General features: G+C 47.7%; 1 protein-coding gene across 2 annotated transcripts in view; it reads right to left on the bottom strand.

Annotated features, from left to right (window-relative positions):
- Positions 1 to 434: 434 nt before the first annotated feature.
- Positions 435 to 24,646, bottom strand: part of LOC144382261 (uncharacterized) — a 37,045-nt gene continuing 12,833 nt past the window's right edge. For both annotated transcript variants that reach the window (XM_078074740.1, XM_078074741.1), the window contains 19 exons: positions 24,347 to 24,466; positions 22,712 to 22,874; positions 21,649 to 21,717; positions 19,485 to 19,572; positions 16,249 to 16,380; positions 12,785 to 12,806; positions 10,956 to 11,044; positions 10,646 to 10,723; positions 9,524 to 9,587; positions 9,216 to 9,354; positions 7,125 to 7,226; positions 6,397 to 6,457; positions 6,253 to 6,288; positions 6,106 to 6,173; positions 5,888 to 5,982; positions 4,858 to 4,940; positions 2,889 to 3,051; positions 2,214 to 2,296; positions 435 to 625 (listed from right to left, as the gene is read on the bottom strand). In XM_078074740.1, coding sequence (XP_077930866.1) covers positions 449 to 625; positions 2,214 to 2,296; positions 2,889 to 3,051; positions 4,858 to 4,940; positions 5,888 to 5,982; positions 6,106 to 6,173; positions 6,253 to 6,288; positions 6,397 to 6,457; positions 7,125 to 7,226; positions 9,216 to 9,354; positions 9,524 to 9,587; positions 10,646 to 10,723; positions 10,956 to 11,044; positions 12,785 to 12,806; positions 16,249 to 16,380; positions 19,485 to 19,572; positions 21,649 to 21,710 — 1,542 coding nt within the window. In that variant the 5' untranslated portion in view covers positions 21,711 to 21,717; positions 22,712 to 22,874; positions 24,347 to 24,466 and the 3' untranslated portion in view covers positions 435 to 448. The remainder of the gene's footprint in view (positions 626 to 2,213; positions 2,297 to 2,888; positions 3,052 to 4,857; positions 4,941 to 5,887; positions 5,983 to 6,105; positions 6,174 to 6,252; positions 6,289 to 6,396; positions 6,458 to 7,124; positions 7,227 to 9,215; positions 9,355 to 9,523; positions 9,588 to 10,645; positions 10,724 to 10,955; positions 11,045 to 12,784; positions 12,807 to 16,248; positions 16,381 to 19,484; positions 19,573 to 21,648; positions 21,718 to 22,711; positions 22,875 to 24,346; positions 24,467 to 24,646) is intronic.

The raw sequence follows: 24,646 nt of genomic DNA, 5'->3' as shown, positions 1-24,646 counted from the left end.
CTGCCGAGGACAAGGGACAGACCCCTACCCTGATGATTAATCAAGGGACCATAGCCCTGCTTCAGGTGTTTCTATAACTAAGGAAATGAGAGCTCAAACTCAACACGCTGAAAACAAAGTGAGAGGTGTGTTTCATCCCACCCAGAACAACAACTGTGGACTCTGGACGTGCCCAACGGTAAGAAATATATGTCTGCCACTGTGCGATAGAGACGCTTCCTTCCCAACGACGGCACCTCCCCGCCCCCCCCCCCCCCCCCCCCCCCCCCGCTCAGTGTGTGCAAATAGCCAAGCACAACACCTGTATGTCCTGAGAAACCTCAGGATGTTACAGCGCCCCCAGGCGGTTTTCCCCTCGCAATGTCAAGGCCTCAGCACAAACTCAGCCTTTGCCCCACCAACTCAATAAGAAAGAAGACAATACACATTGTAAGTCAATTCATACGATTCATATCATCCCACCCTGTGCTGTAGGTTCGGGTGCAGGGTAAGGACGCAGAGACCACTGGGTGGGTGGAGGGAGATGTGCCCCAGGGCCCCAGGATGGTGATGAAGGGGGATCCGTGGGGTACGGTGGACCCAGTGGGCCGGGTACAGGAGGGGGTCCTCTTGCATCCACAGGGTTCTGCAGAACAGAAACCAAAGGAATGTTGCTATGACAGACAGAAGCAGAACCCCCACCAACCTGAAACCCAAAGAAGCAGGGGTCAGCACCTGGCCCTCTCTTCACCCTGAGCTTCCAGGGAGCAGAGCACCAGTGCCACTAAACCCTAGTCCCCCTCTTGGTGCCACCACACACTCAGGGACCAGGGAAGGAAAGAACGTAGTGTCCCCACACATCACCATCCATGTCTGAGAAGGTGGGACGTCAAGTCGTCTTCTCCTACCAGGTGACCAGAGGCCACAAGAAACGGCCCATAAGCAGCATATGCCAGACAGGCAGGCATCTGCGTCCAGGCCCACTCTGATCCCCTCGTCCAGTGTGGCCCCAGAGGCTTGCCATGTGACTCAGTGAGAACAAAAACACGCTGAGAAGTCCGGAGAAGCCCAGTGTCCACACGTGGAATCACAGCCCCTCGTGGGTCCAACTGCTTCCCACCAGCACCCGCCTGACCCTGCTCCGCTTCCCTCCCTGACAAAGGGGTCTTCTTCTACTCTCCCAAGTGCTGTCCATGGCCACAGACACCGCTCAGGAGACAGGAGTTTCTGGAGTCCTGCAGCGGACCGGGAAAAGTGCTGAGAAGAACACGATCCCGAGGAGTTCGTGAGACCCAGCTCTGTGGATCTGCGTCACCGGCATTCCGATGCTCCTCAGCTCAGGCACAGAGCAAATGCGTAGTCGTAGTCCTTGGTGCCGAGAACCACTGAGGGGCCGATTCTGCATCCCCGGATGCAAACCAATGTGTCTGGAGAGCAGGCGTCACCCTCCCAGGATGGATCAGGAGAGACGCTATCAGTTGGCACAGCCACCAAAGCGCATCAGAACCCGCTCACGGGAGCACGACTGAAACGTGTGTGAGCCGTGGGCCCTGCAGGGAGTCACCGGGATTCCCTCTTCACGGCTGTGCTCCGGGGGGCCTTTTCTACCACACACCTGGCCCCTGGCAGAGTTCACCTTCATCTCACCCAGGGTGCAACTGGAGGGATTCCGGGTCGCGTCTTCACCCACACAGATGGAACGCACGTGAGGTCGCAGCTCACCTTCTCCACCAACACTCACAGCTGCCCAAAGCACGTGGCACAAAGTGTGAGGCAGGGCATGGCTTTCCCGTTTCCAGCTGTGAGGATTACCGCAGACATTCTCCCAGCTTAGTCTCCTGACCCGAAAACCAACACCACTACCGCTCTCGCGGGAAAGCAAACTGCAAGGAGTCAGCGGGACTGGCCGACTTCAGTGTGGAGTGACATATTGCTCTCCTCCGGAGTTTACACACACACACACACATGCACACATACACACACACACACAAGGGCAGGGTCCTGCTCTCCTTCATTTCTAAGCACCTGGAGCTTCAGGACGCCCCGCGGAAGGTGATGATTTGGAAACAGAGAAGTCTGTAGGCTCCGAATGAAGACTTGGCATATTGAAAGGTCAATGACACCACACACAGATCCCAGGACATACCCAATAGACACAGGTCAGGACAGGGTGCTGCCCAGACAGGAACAGGATTCCAGAAATGGTTACAATTGAGGAAAGACACAGTATTTACCTGGTCCTTCTGTGGGACCTTCTTGGGCGGGGTGCCGCTGTTGTCCCCTTGTGTGCCACAGGTTTCTGAATACGGCCGAAGCCCTACAAGGGAGGGAGGTGGATTCAGACTGGCCTTGACCATGCAGGATGGAAGCCAACCCTCTACACCTGCCCCACCCTGTTCCACTCTCTCCCACTCCCACATCCCTTCCAGATTCAGAGCGTTTCTCACAGGTCTCCTCTCACCCCTGTGGACAAAGGAGACACAAGTCCCCCACACCTGAGGATGTGATCAGTCCACCCAGTGACAGATGTTTTCAGAGCTAATGAATAACACTGGACAACTGGGGCCTCCACAAGTCACAGTGACTTGAGGTTGTGCTTCATCCATCCCAGGGCCCAAAACATTGTGTCTGGGCAGTGCCCATGGGCAAAGCTTTTATGTCTGTCTTTTGCAAACTGTCACTTTTCTTCTCGATGGCGGACACCTGCTGCCCATTTCTGTAGGGTGAAACAAGACAGTCCATGAAATGGATGTCCACAGAAAGGTGAGGAATGCTACTATGTCCTCACTCAGGTCGATCCTTGCATTGCAAAGCCTTCTGGTACCTCCTCTACATCTTCCCCACCAACTGAAGTACTTAAACTATGAATAGGCTTTACGATTCAGGTCATCCAATTCAGATCATCTTACCATGTGTAGCAGGAACGAGCTGTGCTTGAGGCCCCCATGTCCACCCATGTGGAGGAGGTGCAGGTGGCCCATAGCCAGTGAAGCCTGGTAAACCCTGCCCCATGTGGTAGGGCATATGGGGGGGCCTTGGGGCATGAGGAAACCCTCTCACATCTGTACCGACCTGCAGAACAGAGGAGAAAATATTTGGGCAAGACACACAAAAGTTGCAACACCAAGAGCTGAAACCCAAGAGAGCTCTCAGCATCCTGCTCCTTCTCCAATACCATGTTCCAGGAGAGCCACATCGTGCTAGAAAACTTTATCCCTCCCAATAGCTGCCTTCTATAATAAGGGGGGTGGGGTGAGGAAGGAGAATGGATGTTACAGGAATAACCTACTGTCACCAAACATCACTACCCATGTCTGCCAACGTTCACTACCAAGAAGTAGTGTCTTAAAGGGTGAAAAGGGATCACTGGAAACGAGTAAAGCAGCCCACACTCCAGACACGGAGGCATTGACATCGTGGACAACACTTCATCGTTCCTCTTCAACCACCGCAGAAGATTTGGGTTTGTTAAGAATAGACAGAATGTGGGGCGCCTGGGTGGCTCAGTCGGTTAAGCGTCTGCCTTCGGCTCAGGTCATGGTCCCAGGGTCCTGGGATCGAGCCCCGCATCGGGCTCCCTGCTCAGCGGGCAGCCTGCTTCTCCCTCTCCCACTCCCCCTGCTTGTGTTCCCTCCTCGCTCTGTCTCTCTCTGTCAAATTAATATTTAAAAAAAAAAAAGAATAGGCAGAATGTGGTGAAACTGAATGCCCTTTCTCCACAAGGAATCTGAGCCACTCGAGGTGAATCCCTTGCCCGCAAAGCCCCTGACTGTCCCCACCTGCCTCACTTCCTGACAAAGCGGTCTTCTACTCTCTGCAGTTTCTGTCCAGGCCACAAAGACCCTTGAGGAATTAGGGGCCTGTGGTCTGATAGTGGACCTGGAAAAGGGTTTTCCCAGAGGAACATGATACCAATGGCCCTTATTTACGTGCAGCGGCTGTGTTTATCTTAAAACACAGTCTTCGGAATTTTCCGCACACTGAGTTCCAGAGCAATTTTGTCCAGTGGGAAATTAAGATGGGAAGGCTAAATAACAGAATTCACAAAAATGTTTATGTTTTCTCATGGACAACTCCAGAACGTGTGATGAGAGAAGAAACCAGCTCTCACAGTGACATAAGACCAAAAAGACCTGCTCCTAGAAGCCCAACTGAAGGGCTTGTGAGGCCCGGGTCATGCAGCTAATCACCGACATCCCCCCTTCAGATCGTGTGGGCCAGTACACCCAACAGCTTTGGAAATTCACAACAGTCGTCGAAAGGGTACAAGTAGAGGGATTCTGTACAGCATTTTTACCAGCAGAAGTCAAACAGGGATGACTTACGAAACTTGCCCTATCTAAGAACATGCCAAACTGCAAAACAGGCAATATAAAATGGAGAGAGAGTTTCCCCTAGTTTCCAGTTGTGAGGATTACCACAGACCTTGTCCCAGGTAAATCATCTAACCCCAACATGAACACTACACCAATCGCACCTGATCGTAACCTACTGACTGGCAGTCAGGCCGGCCAGAGACTTCACTGTGGAGTGACGTGTCATCCTCCTCGAGCTAAGTCCCCGCCCGGGCACTGTGGGTGGGCAGGGGTCGACTCACACACACACTCACACACACACAAACACACACACACACACACACACACAGTGAGCGCCCTGCCATCCTTCACCTCTAAGCACCTGTGGCTTCAGGAGGTGCCACCGAAGGTGAGGATCTGTAATGGAGAAGCCTGTCAGCCCCTGGGTGAACTGCTTGTATTTTGAAAGGTGAACGACACCACAGACAAACCCTAACCCACCCAACAGACACAAGGCCAGGACAGGGTGCTGCTCAGAAAGGGAGAAGTTTCCGGAACACCTGGTAGAGGCCACAGTAGTTACCTTGCTCATCCCTGGGTCTCTAGGAGGCTCGGTGCCCCTGTTCCCCATGGGAGACCCACCAGTTTCAGCATCAGACCAAAGCCCTAGAACAGATGGAGGTGGATTCAGACCAGCACCGACTGTGCAGAATTCAAACCCACCCTCCAAACCCGCCCCTAACACGTTCCCCTCTGTCCCACTCTTGGGTCCCTTCTCAGACACACAGCATTTCTCAAATGTCTCTGCTGACCCCTGAGGACAAGGGGGAGACCTCTGCCTCTCCCCCTCGAGGATGGGACCACCATCGCCCAGCTTGCTTCAGGTGTTTTCATAGCTAAGGGAACGGCAGTAGACTGCTCTGGGCTCAACCAGCTAAAAATGGAGAAACCCTCAACATGAACGGCATGCATTCTTTTCTCAGGCCGCCAGTTGACGGTTCAATCCTTCAGTCTATAGATGAGGCCTAGCATGTGTGACTGGCTTTTACGTAAATATTTAAGAGAAGAATTGGAGTAGACTAATCGTACAGTCAGGAGCAAAGTAAAAATAGGCAGATTGAGAAGTAAAGCTGTGGCTTTATACCGATAACATTAGAGGAGTAAAATGCATGACTTTCACGGATTAATAGATTACTGTCGATGACAAATAAAACAAAAATCAAGGAACCTCCATAAAGAGTAAATAAATGCCATTTTTCTCAATTTTTGTTTTTTTCCAAAAAGTCTTCACCGTTGCGTCAAAGTGGGAAGGGAGCTCGGGCTCACAACTCCTCCAGGCTCAGCTCTGCAGTAGGTGGGTGGTAGAGGGGGTGGGGGAGGGTCTGCAGTCAGGGGAGGGGCATGAGCTCCACCTGTCACAGGGACAGGTGCCCTGCTGCCGGTGGGCACCTGAGGAAAGCACCCTCCTGTCACCCCTTCAGACGACCTGCTGTCCTTAGGGAGTGCTCGTGATTCTCTCCAGGACACACAGTGATCACCCACAGGAACGGGAAGGACATCGTGTGCTTTCCCAGCAGAGATCAGGCTGCTGCATTTCACAGCACGCTCCCTACCTCTCCGCACACGGTTCTGTGTCTCAGGTCTTCCCGGCATCGGTTCCTGCCTCATGGATCCCTCAGGCAGCGTCCCTCTCCTCATCATGTGCAATCTTGAATACAGAGAAAGAATGGACGTCTAGAAGAATTACAACACCATGTCCTCTACTAGACACTAAACAGCTTAGCCTTGACCCCTCAAGACACCCAGAAAAGGGCACGTCAAACTCGCACACCTGTGTCTCACGTAGGCGTTCTCCCTGCTCTGCTGCACTATCTTCCTCTCCCAAACCCGAGCCTTAGTCTGGGGGAGAAAAACACATCCGCCTTCAGCTGTGCCGGACTGTGCCCCAAACGAAGAGGAGGAAAAAGAAAACACTTACCCAGTTATCTAGAGCACTTCTCTCATGAGCTGCGATCTGAAAAAGTCAACACACCAAGAGCCCATGTTCAGGGATCTAAGGGCCACTTCCATCACCTGCAGGAGGCGCGAAGGGGCCAGGATGTTGGGGCACAACTCAGGTTACCTTGTGTTTGAAGGTGAGCTCTGCCTCCCGCAGCTGATCTTGCAACGCTCCGACTTCTCGCCTGTGAGTTATAATTGCTTTCGTCAGATAACACCCAATATTGGCTGTGATTTTAAATCATCTGCCCACGTGGCCATTCTCCTCTTATCTGTCCGCTCATACAATTGATCCTGACACAGGAAACACTTTTCACATGGTTATAATGCACAGTAGGATCAAAGCTATTGCTACCTCTTTTCCGTAATCGTTTTTCTTCCCCTGCAGGGTTCAGAGTTGACATAATTTCCTTACCCATTTTCAATCTTTCCCTAATTTATCACATGACAAGTGTGCCATCAAGTGTACTGGGAAACTTCTATCCTCGCCATGGTTGCCAGGGTTGCAAAGACCAGCGCCATCAGATGGCACTACCGGCTTTATGGGTAGGATTCATCCTACGACAAACTGCTTTCCTCAAGATTAGGACAACTGACACCACCCCCAGGGACGATGGCGTGGAAGAAGTTTCCACAGAATCAGGCCAGCGCTGGGGATCAGGACATGTTTAGTAATGAAATGGTTTTGTTCTTTCTAGAGCTTCACTTTTTGTGTCTGGTAATTCTCTCTGGATATGCCTCTGAATTTTTGTTTCTATTACATGGGAATTGAGTCTAAACAATGAAGAAAAGTGAAAAATACGAAGTGAACAGGGATGTCAGGAGCCGCTAATATTCAGTGTCTGAACTCACTTGTACTTGTCCGTTTCTTCTTTGATTCCTTTCAGATTTTCCACGGCAGCTGACAGCTGACTCTCTGTTGCCTCCAGGTCACGGCGGGTCTTTGCGACCTTCCTAAGACAGGAAAGGTATAGACATGGTCCAGTAGCCAAGGTCCAGAAGTTCTACCGTCATTCCTCCCAGCACACTGGATGGCCTAGATTCCAGTGTCCCTCATAAATGCACAGACTGACAACACAAGGAGGGAAATGAACTGAAGGTCCCATTTAGGGTTCAAGAAAAATCAAACTCCGGATGCTGCCAAGTCATTGCAATCTGAGCTGTCTTTACACTTCTCTACTTCATTATCAAGTCCTCAAGTAACATTGCAGTTTGTGTCCTCTCAGAGTTGGTCTTTTGTCGGAGACGGTGAAGGCTCCTTTCAGTTCAAAGTGAAAAACCAAGCCTGACCAACTATAGGATGAGGCGGGGGACCATCGTTAGTCGTACACCTCCACGGGGAGCCCTGATCCTCAGACCAAGGCTGTGCCTGACACAATGAACCCGAAAGGAAGCCTTCCAGAATATGGCTTCATCAGCATGGCAACTCACTCCCAGACATCTCTGGGTCTACAACTACAACCCCCGCCTCCTCCTTTGAAGAGGCCAATCTTAGTGCCGGCAATATGTCCTCAAGTGTAAAAGGCTGTGAACTGTCACATAGTCAGTGTGTTCTCTCCACGCAACAGATTTCAGATGGAAAACTATCAACTGCATGGAGTCAACCGACTTGAACAAGACTGAGTTCACTGATAGTGAAGGCAGCAACGTGCGATGCTTAGAAAGGCTGGTTTGCTGTGTTGCCCTCAGACTCTTTTGTTCATCGTGTTGATTGAAAGGGTTTCAACAGGACACCTGATTTACTCAAGATCACATGCAAAAAGACTCTTAGAAACGGAGTCAAAAGCTCCAGACAGAGAAAGACACATGCATTTGCTTCTGGTCTCTCAGGCAATCCTTCAGCAAATGCTTTCTGGAGCGGCTGTAATGGAGTGGCTCAGTTGTAAAGTGTAGAAGACAGAAAGGTGGTCAGGACACTGTACCCACCCCCAAAAGAAATTTCCAATGAACAGAACCAGGATGCCAATGACACAGAGCAGCCCCCACCCCCGCTGTGGGAAGGAATAACACAAAGCTGAGTGTCCAGGGAAGACAGGGAACAGTTTTGCTTTTCAACGTGAATGAGGGACTCGAAGGTCCTGATCTCCTCCTGAGAAAATCAAGGAAACACTGGACAAAAGAGCAAACTCGTGAGTGAATGCACCCAATTTCTAAAGAGTACATGAAGAAACACGAGAACCAGATGGAGAAGAAGGAAGCCTAGGAGAAGGCCAGCCTGGCAGTGGGAGCCAATCTCCCCAGGACACATCAATACATTCTGGAACAGGCAAGTGAACTGGAAAGAAGCTGAACAACTTTATGGGCATGGGCTTAGAAGGAAACGAGTCAAGTTCAGGGTCAGCCAGCAAAGGTGAGCCCTAGTGAAACCGCAGGCTTTGGCTGGGACCCAGGAGAGTTCCACCTAAAAAAATCAGCTGGATGGGAAATACCCTGGCCTTCTTAGGGACTGGGCTACAGTGAGTGATGTCAGTCGTACACTGGATGAAGGGATCCAGGACTGCTGGAGCCCCAACCCACTTTCCACAAAGAAACTCCCAGTGTCTCTGCAGCAGGACAATTCCATTTTTCTATCCACATTATTGACCCAAGTCTCGTACTGAACCAAAAGTGACTGAATTCAGGGCTAATAAGAACATGGGATGACACGGAAACCAAAAGGACAATGCAGACAGACCCAGAGGGGATCCAGGTATCAAAGTTTTTAATGATGGTACCTTCCCTCTTCTACTCCAAGGAGTCACACAACAAGCGTGACAAGCAGTTAGAACACACAGGGAAATGCAGGTCACACACATCAAGGCAGGAAGGGCAGGCACTATCCTACAGAATGCATTTGGCAAAAACACTCTAGAGCCAATTCTAAAAGAAATACAATTATCTAGACTGGCCGTCACAGAAATTCATACAATAGTATCTGTGGCAATTCACACAAGAATAGCTTACTCTTCGGCAGCCACTCGTCTCTGTTCAGAGAAATCCACCACGATACCCACTTTCCTCCTCAGGAGTTTCAATTCGGCTTCTTGAGTGGTTTTCAAAGAACTCAGGGCATTGCAATGGTCTTCCATCCATCGTTGATATTCTGGAAAGGATGAGTTTTCTTTTGTGTGTGTATGTGCACATGACCTGAGAACTTCGGTTTGATAGGGAAAGGAGAAGGGCAAGACCTTGAAGGCAGGAAGGCATTCTTTCCCTTCCCAATGCAAACTCATTGCCACCATATGGGGATTTCTTCCCCCAAAATAACATACCCTGCAGTTCTCGTTTTTTGGCCCTAAAGGCTCTCTGCTCTCCATCCTCGGATGCATCCTGGGCCTTTAAGACAGATACGAGAAAAGACATTCAGGAAATCATGATCACACAACAACGTGAGGGCGCCTAACAGGACGGGATCATGCAGTGCAACAAAGAAAGCCCTTAAGGCATAATAGAAGAAGGAGAAAGTAAGCAAAGTGGAAAAGAGTTCAAGTCAAAGAACTCACAAATGACTTTCTTAGTGGCTTTCATTCATATATATATCCACATACATACATATATACACGTCTTCCCCTATTCACATTGAAAATGCTCCGTTTGGCATTAAGAGAGGAAGGGACTGTACAGTCGGGCCAGCCATCGCCCTTCATCGCTCAAGTATCTTGTGGGGATCTGCTACATATCTTGGAGGGCAGGGCTGAATGATGTGATCATTACCTCGCTGTGAAATCAACCATACTTCCCAGTCCTTATAAGAGCAAACCTCATCATGGTGGTTCTAAGTGAAATCCCAGCTCCCTGCTCCGTAGGAGTTTCAGTTCCCAGATGCCCACTCTCTACTGTGCTAAACAGCAAGCGAGGATGCTGCACTCACCTCACCCAGTGAACCAAAAGCCTGCCGGAGCCACATTAAGCTAAAACTCAACAGCCAGCTCTTACCATACCCTGATTCTTGACCTTCTTCTCTCTCTCAATTTGCAAGTGAGCCCGTGCCCGACGAAGGGTGTCATTTAAATTTTCATTAACTTCCTCAACCTTTTTTGATGTTCTCCTTCAACAAAACATTTTGAATGAGTAATAATAATCCATTCCTTGGGGCACCTGGGTGGCATCCGGGTGGCACAGTCGGTGGAGTGTCTGACTCCTGCTTTCGTTTTGGCTCAAGGCCTGATCTCAGGGTTATGGGATTGACCCCTGCATCAGGATACACACTCAGCATGGAGTCAGCTTGGGATTCTCTCTCTCCTTCTGTCCCCTACCACTCACTCTTTCTCTCTCTCTCAAATCAGTCAATCAAGCAATGTTTAAAATAATAATAATCATCATGATAATGATGATAATTCATTACTTTGATTTCTGTTGGTAGGACACAATTCAGGCAAAGAAGGGATTCTTACCTTCCATTGAAGCACTTCCTCAGAGAGAAACTTATGTTCACTCTTGGTTTCTGCAAGGTGTTTCTTGCCTTCCTGGATCTATAAAACATATGAAGAAGGAAACAGAATTCCAAAATAGCATCGTGTTACACAAACCTATCTACTCATGTGTGACTCCTTTCAAAATAGAGAGGCAGTGCTCTACATTTGTGAAACTTCTCTTGAATCAGGACCATTTCTGGATCACATGAAATAGGTCAATAGGATGAACTACAAGAGGTGGAAGTAACCAAAATGAAATCACAAAAAGTATTTGAAAAGGCACTGATACCTTCAGCTCCCAAAGGGATATTTCCTGAGCAAGCTCCCTGTTTTCTGTTCTAAGTCGATGGATCTTCTCCTTTATTTGTTGTAAGGTTACTAAAAGGAGAAAAAAGAATCTCAAAGATAACTAGCAAAACCAGTGACATTGAATAATCCCAGTGTATGAGCACCAGAGACACATTCTCTGACACTTGGGTGTAACTAACTTGTTAGCATTCCCATTGTGCCCTAAGGAAGCAAGTTTTAGCAGCATTGGAAACCTAAGACAACCTATTTCGGGGAGATTCCTACTGAAATTTTTTTCAAAAATAGAGAAACGCCCTCAAATGTCTTCTAAGTTTGCTCCCATGCGGAAGCACCAATCTTGGAAAATGCAATCACTGCAAATGCTGATGTCATCCCCAGATACCTAACAGAAAAACCAAGCATCCTGTCAACTAACATTTCTCTCCTCCGATGATTAAGGTACAAAAATAAGTCCCTGCAAACAACCCAAAATGAACAAAACCATCCTTTGCTCCTGCTCAGCGCCATGTCCGTTTCCAGATCCTCCTTGGAATTCCACACAAGGAAAGCTCAAAGTGGCAATTGAGTGACACCTCCAAGGCCTTCAGTGACTTTCTGCTGCTCACAGATTGCCTGTCATGAACCCTAGGCAGGGGCTCTGGAGGACAAGATCTTTGGAATCAAACACACTCGGGTACAAACTCCACATTACAGTCTCTGGAGGGCCTGGATAACTCACACTCCCTGGGACACAAGCTTTTCTCATCCCAACATGAGAAGTTTACCCTCTACCCTGACAGGAAAACAACACTCATGAAGCGCCCTATCACTGATGGATAACACATCGAAGGTCAAGAACACAGACTCCTCTAACTGGCACTTAATTCTCTCATCTCGGGGTACTTGCGTGGCTCAGTCGCTTAAGTGTCTGCCTTCAGCTTGGGTCATGATCCCACATCGGATCATGATTCCACCCTGGGTCCTGGGATCCCACATCTGGGTCTGGGCTCAGTGGGGTGCATGCTTCTCCCCCTCCCTCTGCCAGCCACTCGGTCTGCTTGTGCCCTCTCTGTCAAGTGAATAAACAGAATCTTCTAAAAAATCATAATTCTCTCATCTTACCTCAAAGTGCAAACTTCTCTTCTATTGGCCCAATGTGAGCGCTCTCGTGCCCTGAGATCTCTCTTCTCACCACCCCCACTGCTGCACTCACAGGGACGAACACCAGCATTCGAGGGTTTGCTATGTGCCAGGCAGCCACCCTGGCCGTCAGCAGACAGCACCACGGAATCACCACAATCCATGAGGCCCGACACAGTACATCACCCCCACTGGCACCCGTTCCTTTCCACTCATTCTCCCCTGGCAGGAAAGGCTCCCTCCACTTCAGACTCAAAACCACGCTTTAAACCTCTCTTGTGACACACGCTCTGTCTGGCAACATGTGGCTCCTTCTCTAAGTGTAGCCTGCTTGTTAGACTCAAAGAGTGTTTTCTCATCTCGACATTTCACCAAGAGCCAGGTCATGGCAAAGTACTCACTCCAGACCTCAGGCTCCTATCATCGCATGCCTCCTAAACATGTCTCTGCAAAATGACTCTTCCTATTCTCCCTACTCCCATGAGGTATACCTCCTCCTGGTCTCCTAAGAGATGGCAACACCCTCCACATTGTCACTTAGACTCCACATGGGAAAGAGAACGATTTTCAGGAGTTAACAAGTCAATTAGACATCAGGAGTCACCATATTTATCCCTAGTCCTATTATACCCACATCAAACACCAGTACCGAGAATTTACGACAATGAAAACTAAAGCCAAAAAACTTACCTTGATATTGTCGAGGCTTTATCTAAGAGAGGAAGAAACAAAATGAAGTTTGATGTCAAAACATATTACTAGTCAAAATCTCTAGTTCAGGTCAATACGGAAACAGTCATCCAATAAAATTACAATAATCATTTTGTTTAGCAGAATGACTTCACAGGATGAAAAAAGAAGACAAAATTGGAATTTCCTGATTAAGTCACCATAGTTCACAATCCATTTCTGATAAAGAGCACAAAGGTATATAACTTAGTTTTGACCCCAAAATCTAGTCACATTCTGTGAAATGAACGTTCAACCTGTTCAATTTTGACAGCGGACCATGCAGACATTTTAAAACACATTCATGAATTCATCATTTCCGTAACTTTAATGCAACCCAATATCCACACTGAGTTCAGAAACGGATTATTCTAAGATCCTGAAAGAAAGAAAATGGAAGGAAGGGAGGAAGGAATGTAGGAAGGGAGGCTGGCAGGTGAGCAAAGCGCTGACAAAATTATGCCGTTTTCCTTGTCCAGAAAGCTTCTCTGAACTATTACTAAGGGTTGGCTGTTTGCTGAATTCACACACAGTTATGGCACATCAGGTGCTATGAAGTTTCCCAGATTGCTACAGAGGGTCATCAAAAAGAAAGAAAAGCCATCGAAGGAGAAAAAGAGTGGCACGTGGCGAGAGATGAAGCATAAGCAACAAGAGAAATGACATCGGATGTTTCAAAAGAGGGGAACCCGGCTATCCAGATCGAGTCACCGTGATAAATTATAGCTTAGTAAACTCTAGGCAAGACCCCATTTTGACACCATTAACATATTTCCCCATTCAAAAGTTTTACAGGATGAGGAGAGGCTGAGGCCAGCCCCCAAATCTTGCCAGGATATTGGAATCTCACCACGCTATCAACAAGCCAGTTGTTAGGGGAAAGTCCATCAGTGGAGGGCAAACAGAAAACCATGGTGATTCCTGTAACTTCACATGTTGCTTAGGAATCTCTGAGTTGCTCTGGCCCTTGTCACCCAGCCCCACAGGAAGGGGAAGTGAAGAGACAGATGAGCACAGCAAAGACGTCAAAGTTTTGTTTTCCTTTTTTAAAAAATTTTTATTGTTATGTTAATCACCATACATGACATCATTCGTTTTTGATGTAGTGACCCATGATTCATTGTGCATAACACCCAGTGCTCCATGCAGAACGTGCCCTCTTTAATACCCATCACCTGGCTAACCCATCCTCCCACCCCTCTCCCCTCTAGAACCCTCAGTTTGTTTTTCAGAGTCCATCGTCTCTCATGGTTCATCTCCCCCTCCGACTACCCCCCCTTCATTCTTCCCCTCCTGCTATCTTCTTCTTCTTTTTTTCTTAACATATATTGCATTATTTGTTTCAGAGCTACAGATCTGTGATTCAACAGTCTTGCACAATTCACAGCGCTCACCGTAGCACATACTTGTTTTCCTTTTGAAGGGAAGGTTTCTCCATTGGCAGGGAAGGGGGGAGGTTCCATTTAGAAATAACCTCAGAAGTTTTCTGTTCTTCTTAGAAAGGTCTGCCTTCAAGTGAAACTATGTCCCCAGAGCCTAACTGGGCCTTTCCCAAAGACTGCAATAGAGGTGAGGGGGAAAGTCTCCACTCCAATGCAATCTCCTCCCTGTCTCACCTGGGAGTAAACTCAGTCTAACCCCACACAGATGAGTAGACAACCTCACCCTAACGTCCTATTTACCTCAGTTCCTTTACCAGAACAGGAGATCTAGCTTTCAACACAACCTCACAAGGCATACTAGAGGTAAAAACCACGCCAGCAAGCACTAGAATCACACTACCTGAGGCATCTAAGGCAGAGACGATGGCATCGGCAGGCTGGGAATTTCAAGTCCCTTCCATACCTGATCTTGGATCTAAGCAAAAAGGGGGCAGTAGGAAGAAGAGATGATGAATGTAAGCAGAGATATGAAACTCTAAGATTTTACCGGGATGCTGGACAACACCATAACAGAAATCAAGAATGCCTTTGATGGCTTCATTAAGAGACTCAACATACCAGAGGAAAGAATCATTGTGCCTAAAGAATTTCCGGCAGAAACTTCCAAAAAGAAAAACAAAGACAAAAATTAAAAAGACAGCACAGAAAATCCAAGACCAGTGGGACAATTACAAATCGTGTAACACACACATAATAGGAAAACAGCAGGAGAATGGACAGAGAGACAGTTGGAGCAATAATGACTGAGGATTTTCCTAAATTAATATAGCCACCAAATCGCAGATCCAGGAAGCTCAAGACAAGGAAAGCAGGATAAATACCAAAAGAAACACACAAACAACTAACACCAACGATGCCTAACCCAGAATGTTCAGTCACAGGTCCTTAAAGACAAAGAAACAATTCTGGAAATCTGGAGCAGGGCTTGGGTGTGGGTGGTGGAAGGGGGAAGGAGAGCAGTAACCCTTACCCAAGAGGAATAAGGATAAGGACTACATCACACTTCAGAAACCTTGCCACCAAGAAGGATGAAATGTTTAAAGTGTTCAAAGAAACATCCAACTAGAAACCTGTGGCCAGTGAAATGATCCTGCAAAACACACTACAGAGGAAGGAAAACCGTCGGGGATAATGATGGGAATGACGTCAACGGTAAAGGTGTCAATTCTCCAAAAGACATAATAATTTCTCATGTGCATGCATTAACAACAGAGTGTCCAAGTACATCAGGCAGAAACTGAAAGAATTGCTGATGGAAACAGACGAATCCCTATTATCGCTGGGGAATTCAGAATCCTCTATCAGTCATTGACAGATCCAACAGATACAGAAATTCCATGAGAACACAGGTGAACTGAAAAGCATCACCGATCAGCTGGATCCATTAACATCTGCAGAATAATCCATTCAACAACCCAAGGAAAGACATTCTTCTCAAGTTCCCATGGAACATTCACTAAGAGAGGCCATATTCGGGGCCATAAGATACATCTGAACAACCAAAGGAAAAGAAATCACAGGAAGTATGTTCTCAGACCACAGACGACTCAAACTAGACATCAAGCACCGAAAGATAGCTAGAGAATGACCCAAAAATGGAGATGAAACAACACACTTCTAAAGAACACATGGGTTGGAGGGCAGGTGGGTGGAGGGATGGAGGAAAGAGGTGAAGGGGATTAAGAGTACACTTATTGTGATGAGCACTGAGAAATGTATAGACTTGCTGAATCATGTTGTACACCTGAAACGAATACTACACTGTTGGCCAATTATGCTTGAACTTTAAAAAAAAAAAAGAACATATGGATCACAGAAGGCACTGCAACACAAATTTAAATCTATTTCAATCTAGGTGATCATCAAAATTGATGTATTAGAGGGATATTTCTATTACTGAATGGATACAAAAGGTCCAATGACTATAAAATTTTCTGCTTATGTATGAAGAACAGTATATATAAGCTACTTTAGTATACTTACAGCGAGGATGGTTCTCCAGATATAAATGAGAAGGACACAAACTCCCAAGGGGGCAGTGATAATGGGAAGTTTCCATAGAACTCCAACCCCATCAGGGCCAAGAGGGAAACGGCCAGGCACAACATGGACAAGCTGAAATAACACGTGAGACAATGAGGAATCTCAAAGATTTACAATGTCTCTGTCCCAAACCATCAACTTTACAAACCCTCAACCAGCCTCCCCCAGGTAAGCACAGCTCTCAAGTGCCTCCCCACGGAGGAGAAGGAGCACAGAGGAATTCCAAAGGAGCAGGGGCAAACTTTTGGGAGTGATGAGTGTGTTTACTATCTTACTGTGCTGATGGGTTTCACTGTGTTTACCTATGTAAATATCAACAAACTCTATTCTTGAAAAAGGTGTTGTGATCATATATACATTATAGAACACTGAAGCTGTAGGAAAAATCTAATAGGCAAATCTGAAGAGATTTGATTTTGCCTACAAACACATTGCAAATAAATTTTCTATAGCTAACAGAACTTAAGAATTTATAAGCCCACATAAAATAGACAAGAGAAGTAAATGTAAACTTACAGTAGGTAAGAAGTCACTGACTTCTATTGTACATCCATGAAGGACCTGGATAAACTCCTCTGGAACCTTTCCAAAAATATGCCCGAAATTTATGGAAGAATGAGAGAAAGCAAGAATAAAAAATGTACTAGAGATATAAATGAGAATGTTCTATGGACAGATGTTTATCGATAAGGACATGAGTGAGAGAGAGACAGGAGGCTTCTATTAGAATAATATGGGATGAGTATTTCAACAAAAATAAATTACAATTATTGCTTAGTTTCTGAAAACAGTGATGTTTTCTTTCAATGCCCACTTTGCTTCAGAATCACAGCCCAAAATGTCAGATTTCAGGGGTACATGAAGATTTTCATGATCAGGTGATCTTGTTTCTTTTGATGATATCTGTGACATTTTAAATTACTTGAACACCTATCTCCAAAAGCCAGTGAAAGGCATTCATGTTCCTATTTCTCAGTATTGTAACTAAATCAGTCAAGACCAACTCTAAAATTTAATTTTTTAAAAGATTTTATTTATTGATGTGAAAGAGAGAGAGAGCATGAGCAGGGGAAGGGGTAGAGGGGGACAGAAAAGAAGACTGCCGGCTGAGCAGGGAGCCCAAGCAGGGCTCAATCCCAGGACCCTGGGATCATGACCCAAGGCTAAGGCAGAAGCTCAACTGACTGAGCCACCCAGGTGACCATGAAATTTCATTTCTAAAAGAATACAAAATTCCTGGATATGGACACCAAAAAAAAGAACACATCTCATTTTACAAAAACTGGACTTCCAAGTATTTTAGGAGACGAGACGCTCACAATGCAATTCATACTCATTCACACCAAGCTTGAATTGCGTGCAAACACAACTCTCTAGAAAGTACCCCTGAAATCTATAACATTCTCATCTTCAGCCCTCACAGCTGAGGTCACAAACATGTGTGCTGGTGGGAAACATACACGGTCTTTGAACAGCCGCTGTCTGAAAGAGAACATTAGCTATCTGCACAATGGTTGATCATGGGGATCAAATGCACAAAAGACAGAGGCCATCTTGTCACAAATGGAAAACACCCCCAGTTGTGGCCACGTGGTACGTCTGGCAGCTGTCGGGATGCTGACCAGTAGCTGATTCTTAACTAGATGACATCCAATGGGGCCAATAACACTGGCTTCTAACAGACAATGGCCATGAGCAGGTGGAGGAGGGAAATGCAAGACCAGGTAGTTTATGCAAGAGCTCAGAGATGAGGGAGGGTGAGAAAGTCCAAGTGATCTATGAGATGCAGCCTCGGTAGAGGGGGATATTTCCAATAAAGACTACCAAGAAATTCCCTCCTTTGAAGACTCAAAAGAAACAGAATCGAGTCTCTTTTGACTGGAGGTATTCATGTGGGATGAGTCTGCCTCAACACTAGGGTCCTTCCTGACTACTCCCACTTTGCAGAGCCCTGTCTAAGAATCTGGTGTAGGCCGGATCTAAAGAAGTCTGCTTATTTCTAGGGTGTTCCCTGTCTGTCTCTCTCTCCTGACGGTAAGGGTTTTATTTTTTAAGGAGTGAAATATCACACTAGGAACCAGGTATTTCTTTATATTGGGACAATCCTAAGGACATTCAGGAGCTTTTGACTTTGGGGAAATCAACACTCTGTACATACTGGGCCAAAGAATGGATAACAACTCATTCGCTTCCTGATGACATCAATCCATCAGATTTTCCTGGGACAGACGTCCCAGCAAGATGCGGTCACTTAGTCTCTGCTGGGCTTCTCAGGGCTCCCATGGACCTGGTGGGACACAGAGTCCCTGGGGACAGCCTCCGAGCCCAGAAGGAAAGGGCTGACTCAGAAGTTGTTACAAGTCAACCAACCAGGAAGCACAGAGCACAAAGGACACTTCACTGTTTAACACTTGAGTCCCAACACCAATGCTTAAGATACCACTGTTCCCAGGGCTGCCAAACTTCACAAATATGAACAATGTGCTGATATGAAATCAAAGTATGTAGAAGATGGACCCTAAACATACAAGGCTTGCAGCAGGATCTTCACTGGGCTTCCAGGAGCTAGTCTAATACCCGTAGCTCCTAGACATTAGCATTCCTGACATTTTCAAAGACAAGTTGAATGAGATCTAATGTACATATCATACAAGCCCCCTATTGAAGACAAAGAGCTCAATGGCTTTTCATATCTTCTCAAATCCTTCCTTCTTGACACCATAAGCCTAGTATTTTCAGGTTTCCATCCTGCCAGAGCTGCTCTTTTTGGACCAAGCACACAGACAGGACCCAGAACTTGATGTGGACGGCTGTGGCCCCAGCCCCTTCAGGCTGACCGAGAAACCTGCCCTGCGGTCCTCGGTCTTCAGGAAGAACTGCAGTTCTTCTCAAGTTCCCACCAAGGACCCCATGAAAAAACTATTATTTCACCACCATGTGAAAGAACCCAGGAGGAACGAAGACACCACTAGCAGCTTTGAGTCACCGGGTGGCTCAGTCAGTTAAGTGACGACGTCTTGGTTTGGATCAAGTCATGATTTCATGGTCCTGAGGCTGAGCCCCTCTTCAGGCTCTGGACTCACTGCACAGCTGGCTTGGGATTCTCTCTCTCCCTCCCCCTCTGCCCTTCCCCCCCACACCTGTGAAGATACCAGTGAAGTGCCATGTTTACTCACATTTGGGTTTGGGGAACCGGGACAGCGGAGCAAGAGCACCAGGAACAACAGCCTCTGCACCTTCATGTCTTGGTCCTTCCAAGGGGTGCTGGGGCGTCAGGGAGGAGGTGGAGATGGGGGGTGGAGTGGAGGTAGGGGTGGGTGGGGTAGGGAGGGGTGGGCAGGGGTGGGAAGGGGACAGGGTTTTAAGGAGGGTTGGGAGCAGGGTAGAAGTAAAGGGTGGGATTGGGGAAGGCGTTTGTCAGGAGAAGAAGGGGTCAGCGACGGTGTCAGGGTCAGAGTAAGTACTCGAGGGGAGGTTCAGAAAGGGTAGTAGGTCAGCAGGTTAGGAAATCACTAGGTCAGCAGGAAACAGTAGCAGGTGAAGGGATTGGAGGACGATACACTTTTCTCCAAGCCTTGCCCTGGTTGAACCGTTCCTTAGCAACCCAGAGGCTTTATACTCTCTCTCAGCCAGTCATCTGCCTTTGCCCCTGCTAGATCATAATGGACACCCCGCGTGACCTCATACTTAAAGAGCCCCTTCCCAACTGGCGCCCCACCATGTGCCATCCCAATAACAGGTCCTCTCTGGAACTTTGGCCATCCTTCTTGTTTCTGCTCCCTCCCAACCCGGGTCCCTGTTCCCCTCTTCTGGGCGCTATCTCCTTCCTTCCAGAACTCCCATCCTAGAGCCATTGGCTGAACAACATATAAAGCAAAGGAGGACAGAACTGCAACAACAAGCAAATACACACGCAGAGTGGGAGGTTTCAACCCTCTCTCAGTGACTCAAAGCACACAGAACATCCATAACATGTAGACCTTGATAGCAAACCATCTGAATCCCACAGCTATCTCCGTATGTCTGTCCACATCCATATACCACTGTGGAGGACACATTAACTTTGGGCATATAGGATACACTTACAAAAATGCACCCGATCTATTTTGGCCATAAGGGACATTTCAGTACGTTTCAGAGGCATGAAATCACACAGAGCATGTTGTGGTAATATAATGTGCTAGAAATCATGGCTAAAAAGCTCACTAGAATTTCCCATATGTTTAGAAATGGAGAAGTACCTCTATAAATAAAATAGGAGTAAAGAAATCCCAAAGAAAAAGCTACCTTGGAACCGAATGAAATAAGCATGAGAAAATTGTAATCAAGTATGTCTTCTGGGCTGGTATATCCTGGGATATTAGTATGAGAAGACTGTATGGCCTCAAAATCATCCCTAGTTGACGGAGACATTTTAACACCTCAAACAGCGGTAGATCTGTCACTTACCTATGTGACCCTGCTACACACTAGCTTGGGCTTTACGTTATGAACCTCACAGGGGAAACAATCCAAGCTGACTCTCATGGGATCTCTTGGGACCTCCAGGAATGAGAGTATTTTAAGAGAAAACATTCACCAGCTTCTCTCCTGGGGAATCCAAGACAACACCCAGAGAGCTGGCAGCTCCAGGTGTGCTGGGCGGGGAGAGCCAAGCAGGTGGGCAGGGCCAGGGACCCAGGTGACTAGACAAACCCCCTGTGATCATCTCTCTTGGGCCCTGTCCTGAGCCGAACTTCCTAAACTGTTTCTCTCTAGGACTAACACAATGTTTCCCCAACTCATTCAGGCCCAAGGCAGCTGAAAATCAATGCTCTACAAACCACCACTTATTGTGTCAATTTCTTGTCAACAGGAACCATTTTAGCACTGCTAAAATAGGAACGCAGTATCTTGAACATAAATATAAAGAAACCATAAAAAACAAGCAAACAAAAACAAAACAAGGAGAGCAAAACATTTGTATGAAATTCTGTTTAGATGCTGCTGCCCGCCTCCAGAGCCCCAGAGTTGCGCGGTCCTGGTTATAGAAGGAGAGACCAGCTACAGAAGGGGTGGAGTCAGACTAGCCCAAAAGTGAACGGGAGAGAGGCCCAGCCTCTAAGGGGGACTAGGGAATTCCAGGAAGGATGGCCGGGGTCACCCTGATTATAAGTGGAACAGGGAGCAGGGAAAGAAGAAGCAGTGAACAGAGTTTGGGGGCCTCGAATAGGTGAGATCACTCGTGGAGGTGAGGAAGTGTCCCCAAAGCCAGCGTCAGCCTCCCGTCTACGAAGCCCTTCGTGGCCCCTGGAAACAGGGCCGGGAGCCTAGAGTGTGACATCCAGCTGTGCTGCTTACCAGCTGTGTGACCCTGGGCTGGTTTCCTTCAGTGAGCTGGGGGCGTCCAAGCCTGTGTCCATAACTGTGCTGAGGACAAGAGGAAGCCACGTGCTGAGCACCTATGGACATGAGCAGCAGCATCTCCATGGGGCAAGTGCCTTCCCAGATGCGGTGCCTCACGTCTCACAGCTGTTAAAGGCGACACTGGTGACAAGCACAGGTCCCTCCTGTTTCAGGCCTGTGCTAAGCCCTGCCCTTTGCACACATCATCTCTCAGTCTCCAGATGGCAGGAGGACCTCCTAAAGTGCGGGGAGAGCTCCGGGCCCCTGGGGAGGCTGAGGGATTCCTGGGCCCTGGGGAAGGGTGAGTGATTGGGGGACCCTACGGAGGGCTGGGGAACGGAGCTCCTGGGCTCCATGGAAGGAATGGGGGATCGGGCACCCCGGAAAGGGCTGGAGGAGTCTTGCAGGATTCCTGGGTCCCCACAGGGCAGATCCCTCCCACACCTAAGCTGGTGCAGGCTGGGACCTGGAAGCAGCAGCATACAGAGGCAGCAGGTCCATGGGATGCTGGATGGAACGGAGAGGAATGGTCTGGCAGGCAAGTGGAATCACCAGGCTGGGCTGCCCTCGGCGCCTTCCCCCTTCCCCAGCCACCTCACTAGCTCTGGCCCTGACCTCACTCTCCAGCAGGGCATGGGCAAGCCAGGCAGAGGTGGACACCTGGGCCCAAGGAAGGGTCCCTCCTCAGACCTCTGTGTTGTGCTTGTTGAACAGACAAAAGGAGTCACCCAGGGCCCCTGGAACCAGGGGGGAGAATCTGGCCCCAGAGTCCTCTCCAATGGGGCTTGGGGAGAATCATGGAGGGACAGCATTTAGCACTGGTTCATTCACAGAATAAAAGCACAACACAAGTCCCCTTGGATGCTGATGTCAGTTCATTACCCCAGCCACATACTGGGCGCTCACTCGGGGACTTGGAAGCAGGAGAGTAACGGATAGTAATTTAAAAGAACAAAAATGCTGGAATGTGAGCATTCCTGATGCTCTTAAAATCAATGTCCAACACTCCCCTCCTCACCCTCCCCATAGTGAGGAAACTGAGGCAGCCAGGGATGTGGCGAAGAAGACACAGTGGTTTCTGAGGCTTTTGCTGATTCCATCTGACCAAACTCCTTGTTCCGAAGGTCACTTCTTTTAATCTTGCCCGTGACGGTTTTGGGCAGCTCTGAGACAAATTCCACCTGGTCAAGGATAAAGCAAACCCATCCCAACTTAGTCCTGCTGTCATTTCTTACCAATGCCCCAGGCTCCTCCTCTGCCCCTGCACAGTCCCCCAGACAGGCTGGCACCATGTGGTGGCCCCAATAGGCTCCACCAAGGCATGTCAGGGTGTCCCCTGACCCGGGAAGTTGGATGCAGCCCTGTGACGTGCTCTGACCAGTGAGATGTGAGTGGGAGTGAGGCGTGCCACCTCGAACAGAACACTTGGGACAACTGGGTCTGGCATCCACTCTGGCCATCTCTTCTAGCACCTGGCAGTTACCTATGGTGGGTGCTCCTTTATCCTGGTCCCAGGAAGACCATGCGGACATGTGGCAGGAGCAAGAAAGATACTTCCCTAGTAGGAGCCACTAAGACGAGGGGCTCCTAGTTCCTCACAGTAACATCAGCCCATCCTAACTGGCATGCAGCCTCCAGTCTACTCTCTAGGAGGCAGCAGAGCCTTACATGTGAAGGACGAACTCTGTTTTCAGATACACTGGCTTTGAGTTCAGCTCTGCCCTTTTCTTCAGTCCAACCTCCGGCCATTTACTGTGAGTCTCTCAGCCTCCCCCATTTCCAGTCTGTCAAATGGATGCTTATGCCATCTCAGGTTTGGGGGGATTAAATGAAATAATACATGTAGAGCTTTGAGTCCAGCCCCTGGCACACATGTTCAATAAATATTAGCTATCTACCTTTGGGTAAACACTCAGAAAGCACAGCAATGTATTATTACAAAAGAAAGACACGTTAAGTTTTTCACCCATGTATCCTTGCAAACGTGGTTTTTCAACAAGTCAGATAACATGTATATTTATTCACAGCCTGCTTTTTTTCTCTTAATAATATATTTTTGTGATGTTTTTTATGTTACAAATAAGAGATCTGCATCATCTTTTTAAATTATAGGACAGCATTAATTACCACGAATAATTTAATCATTTCTCTATTGTTGGACATTTTCATAGTTCGCACATGGCACTGAAAACAAATGAGGTAGAAAAAAAACCTCTCAGAATGTATTTTATGCTACAATAAATATTATTTTGTTAACTTTTGTTTGTTATGTATCTATATATGTACTGGGCTTCAATTTAGAATATATTTCTTACTACAAATAATGTTTTTTACAAGTGTGGCAGTTGTTGACTTGAATGTCTTTTTCACATTGTGAAAGATTTCAAATAACCTTCTTGGATATTTCTAGGCTCTTGGCTGATTTTTTTCTGTAGGTTTTTTGTCAGCCTTTTTGTTTTCTGACACAGGATAGAGGTTTCCAGGATTAAGATGGATCTCCCCTAAACCCCTAAGTTGAATGCTTCTTCGGTAGAGAAAAATGCTCATTCCATGGGCTACATCAGCTTCACCTCAGCGACCCTAGGAGATTTGGGGCAGCAGAGCCCAGGGCCCACTGGAGGGGACCAGACCCCATCCCTCTGCCCTCACTCACCTTCCTGGGGTACTTCTACGGGGCTGTCACTGACTTCACATGCTGCTGCAGCTCCTTGGTGAGCTGGTCCCGGCCATGGGAGAGGAATTCCGGGGTCAGGACAATAAATGCCTTCCCCACCTGCAGCACAGAACCAGAGTGGAGGCTCAGGGGGAGTGGCAACCAAGTGTAGAGTCTAAAAAGTCAATGTGTATTAAGTAAATGGAAAAACAAGTTGACAGTTGAGCCCCTGGAAAAGAACAGGACCAGTGTCCATACTTCCAATTTCTACTCTCTGCCTTGGAAAATTACTTCACCTCC

The sequence above is a fragment of the Halichoerus grypus genome, chromosome 6, assembly GCF_964656455.1.
Source record: "Halichoerus grypus chromosome 6, mHalGry1.hap1.1, whole genome shotgun sequence".
Classification (NCBI taxonomy): domain Eukaryota; kingdom Metazoa; phylum Chordata; class Mammalia; order Carnivora; family Phocidae; genus Halichoerus; species Halichoerus grypus.
The sequence above is the reverse complement of the archived record's forward strand: the minus strand, read 5'-3'. Positions and strand labels throughout refer to the sequence as shown.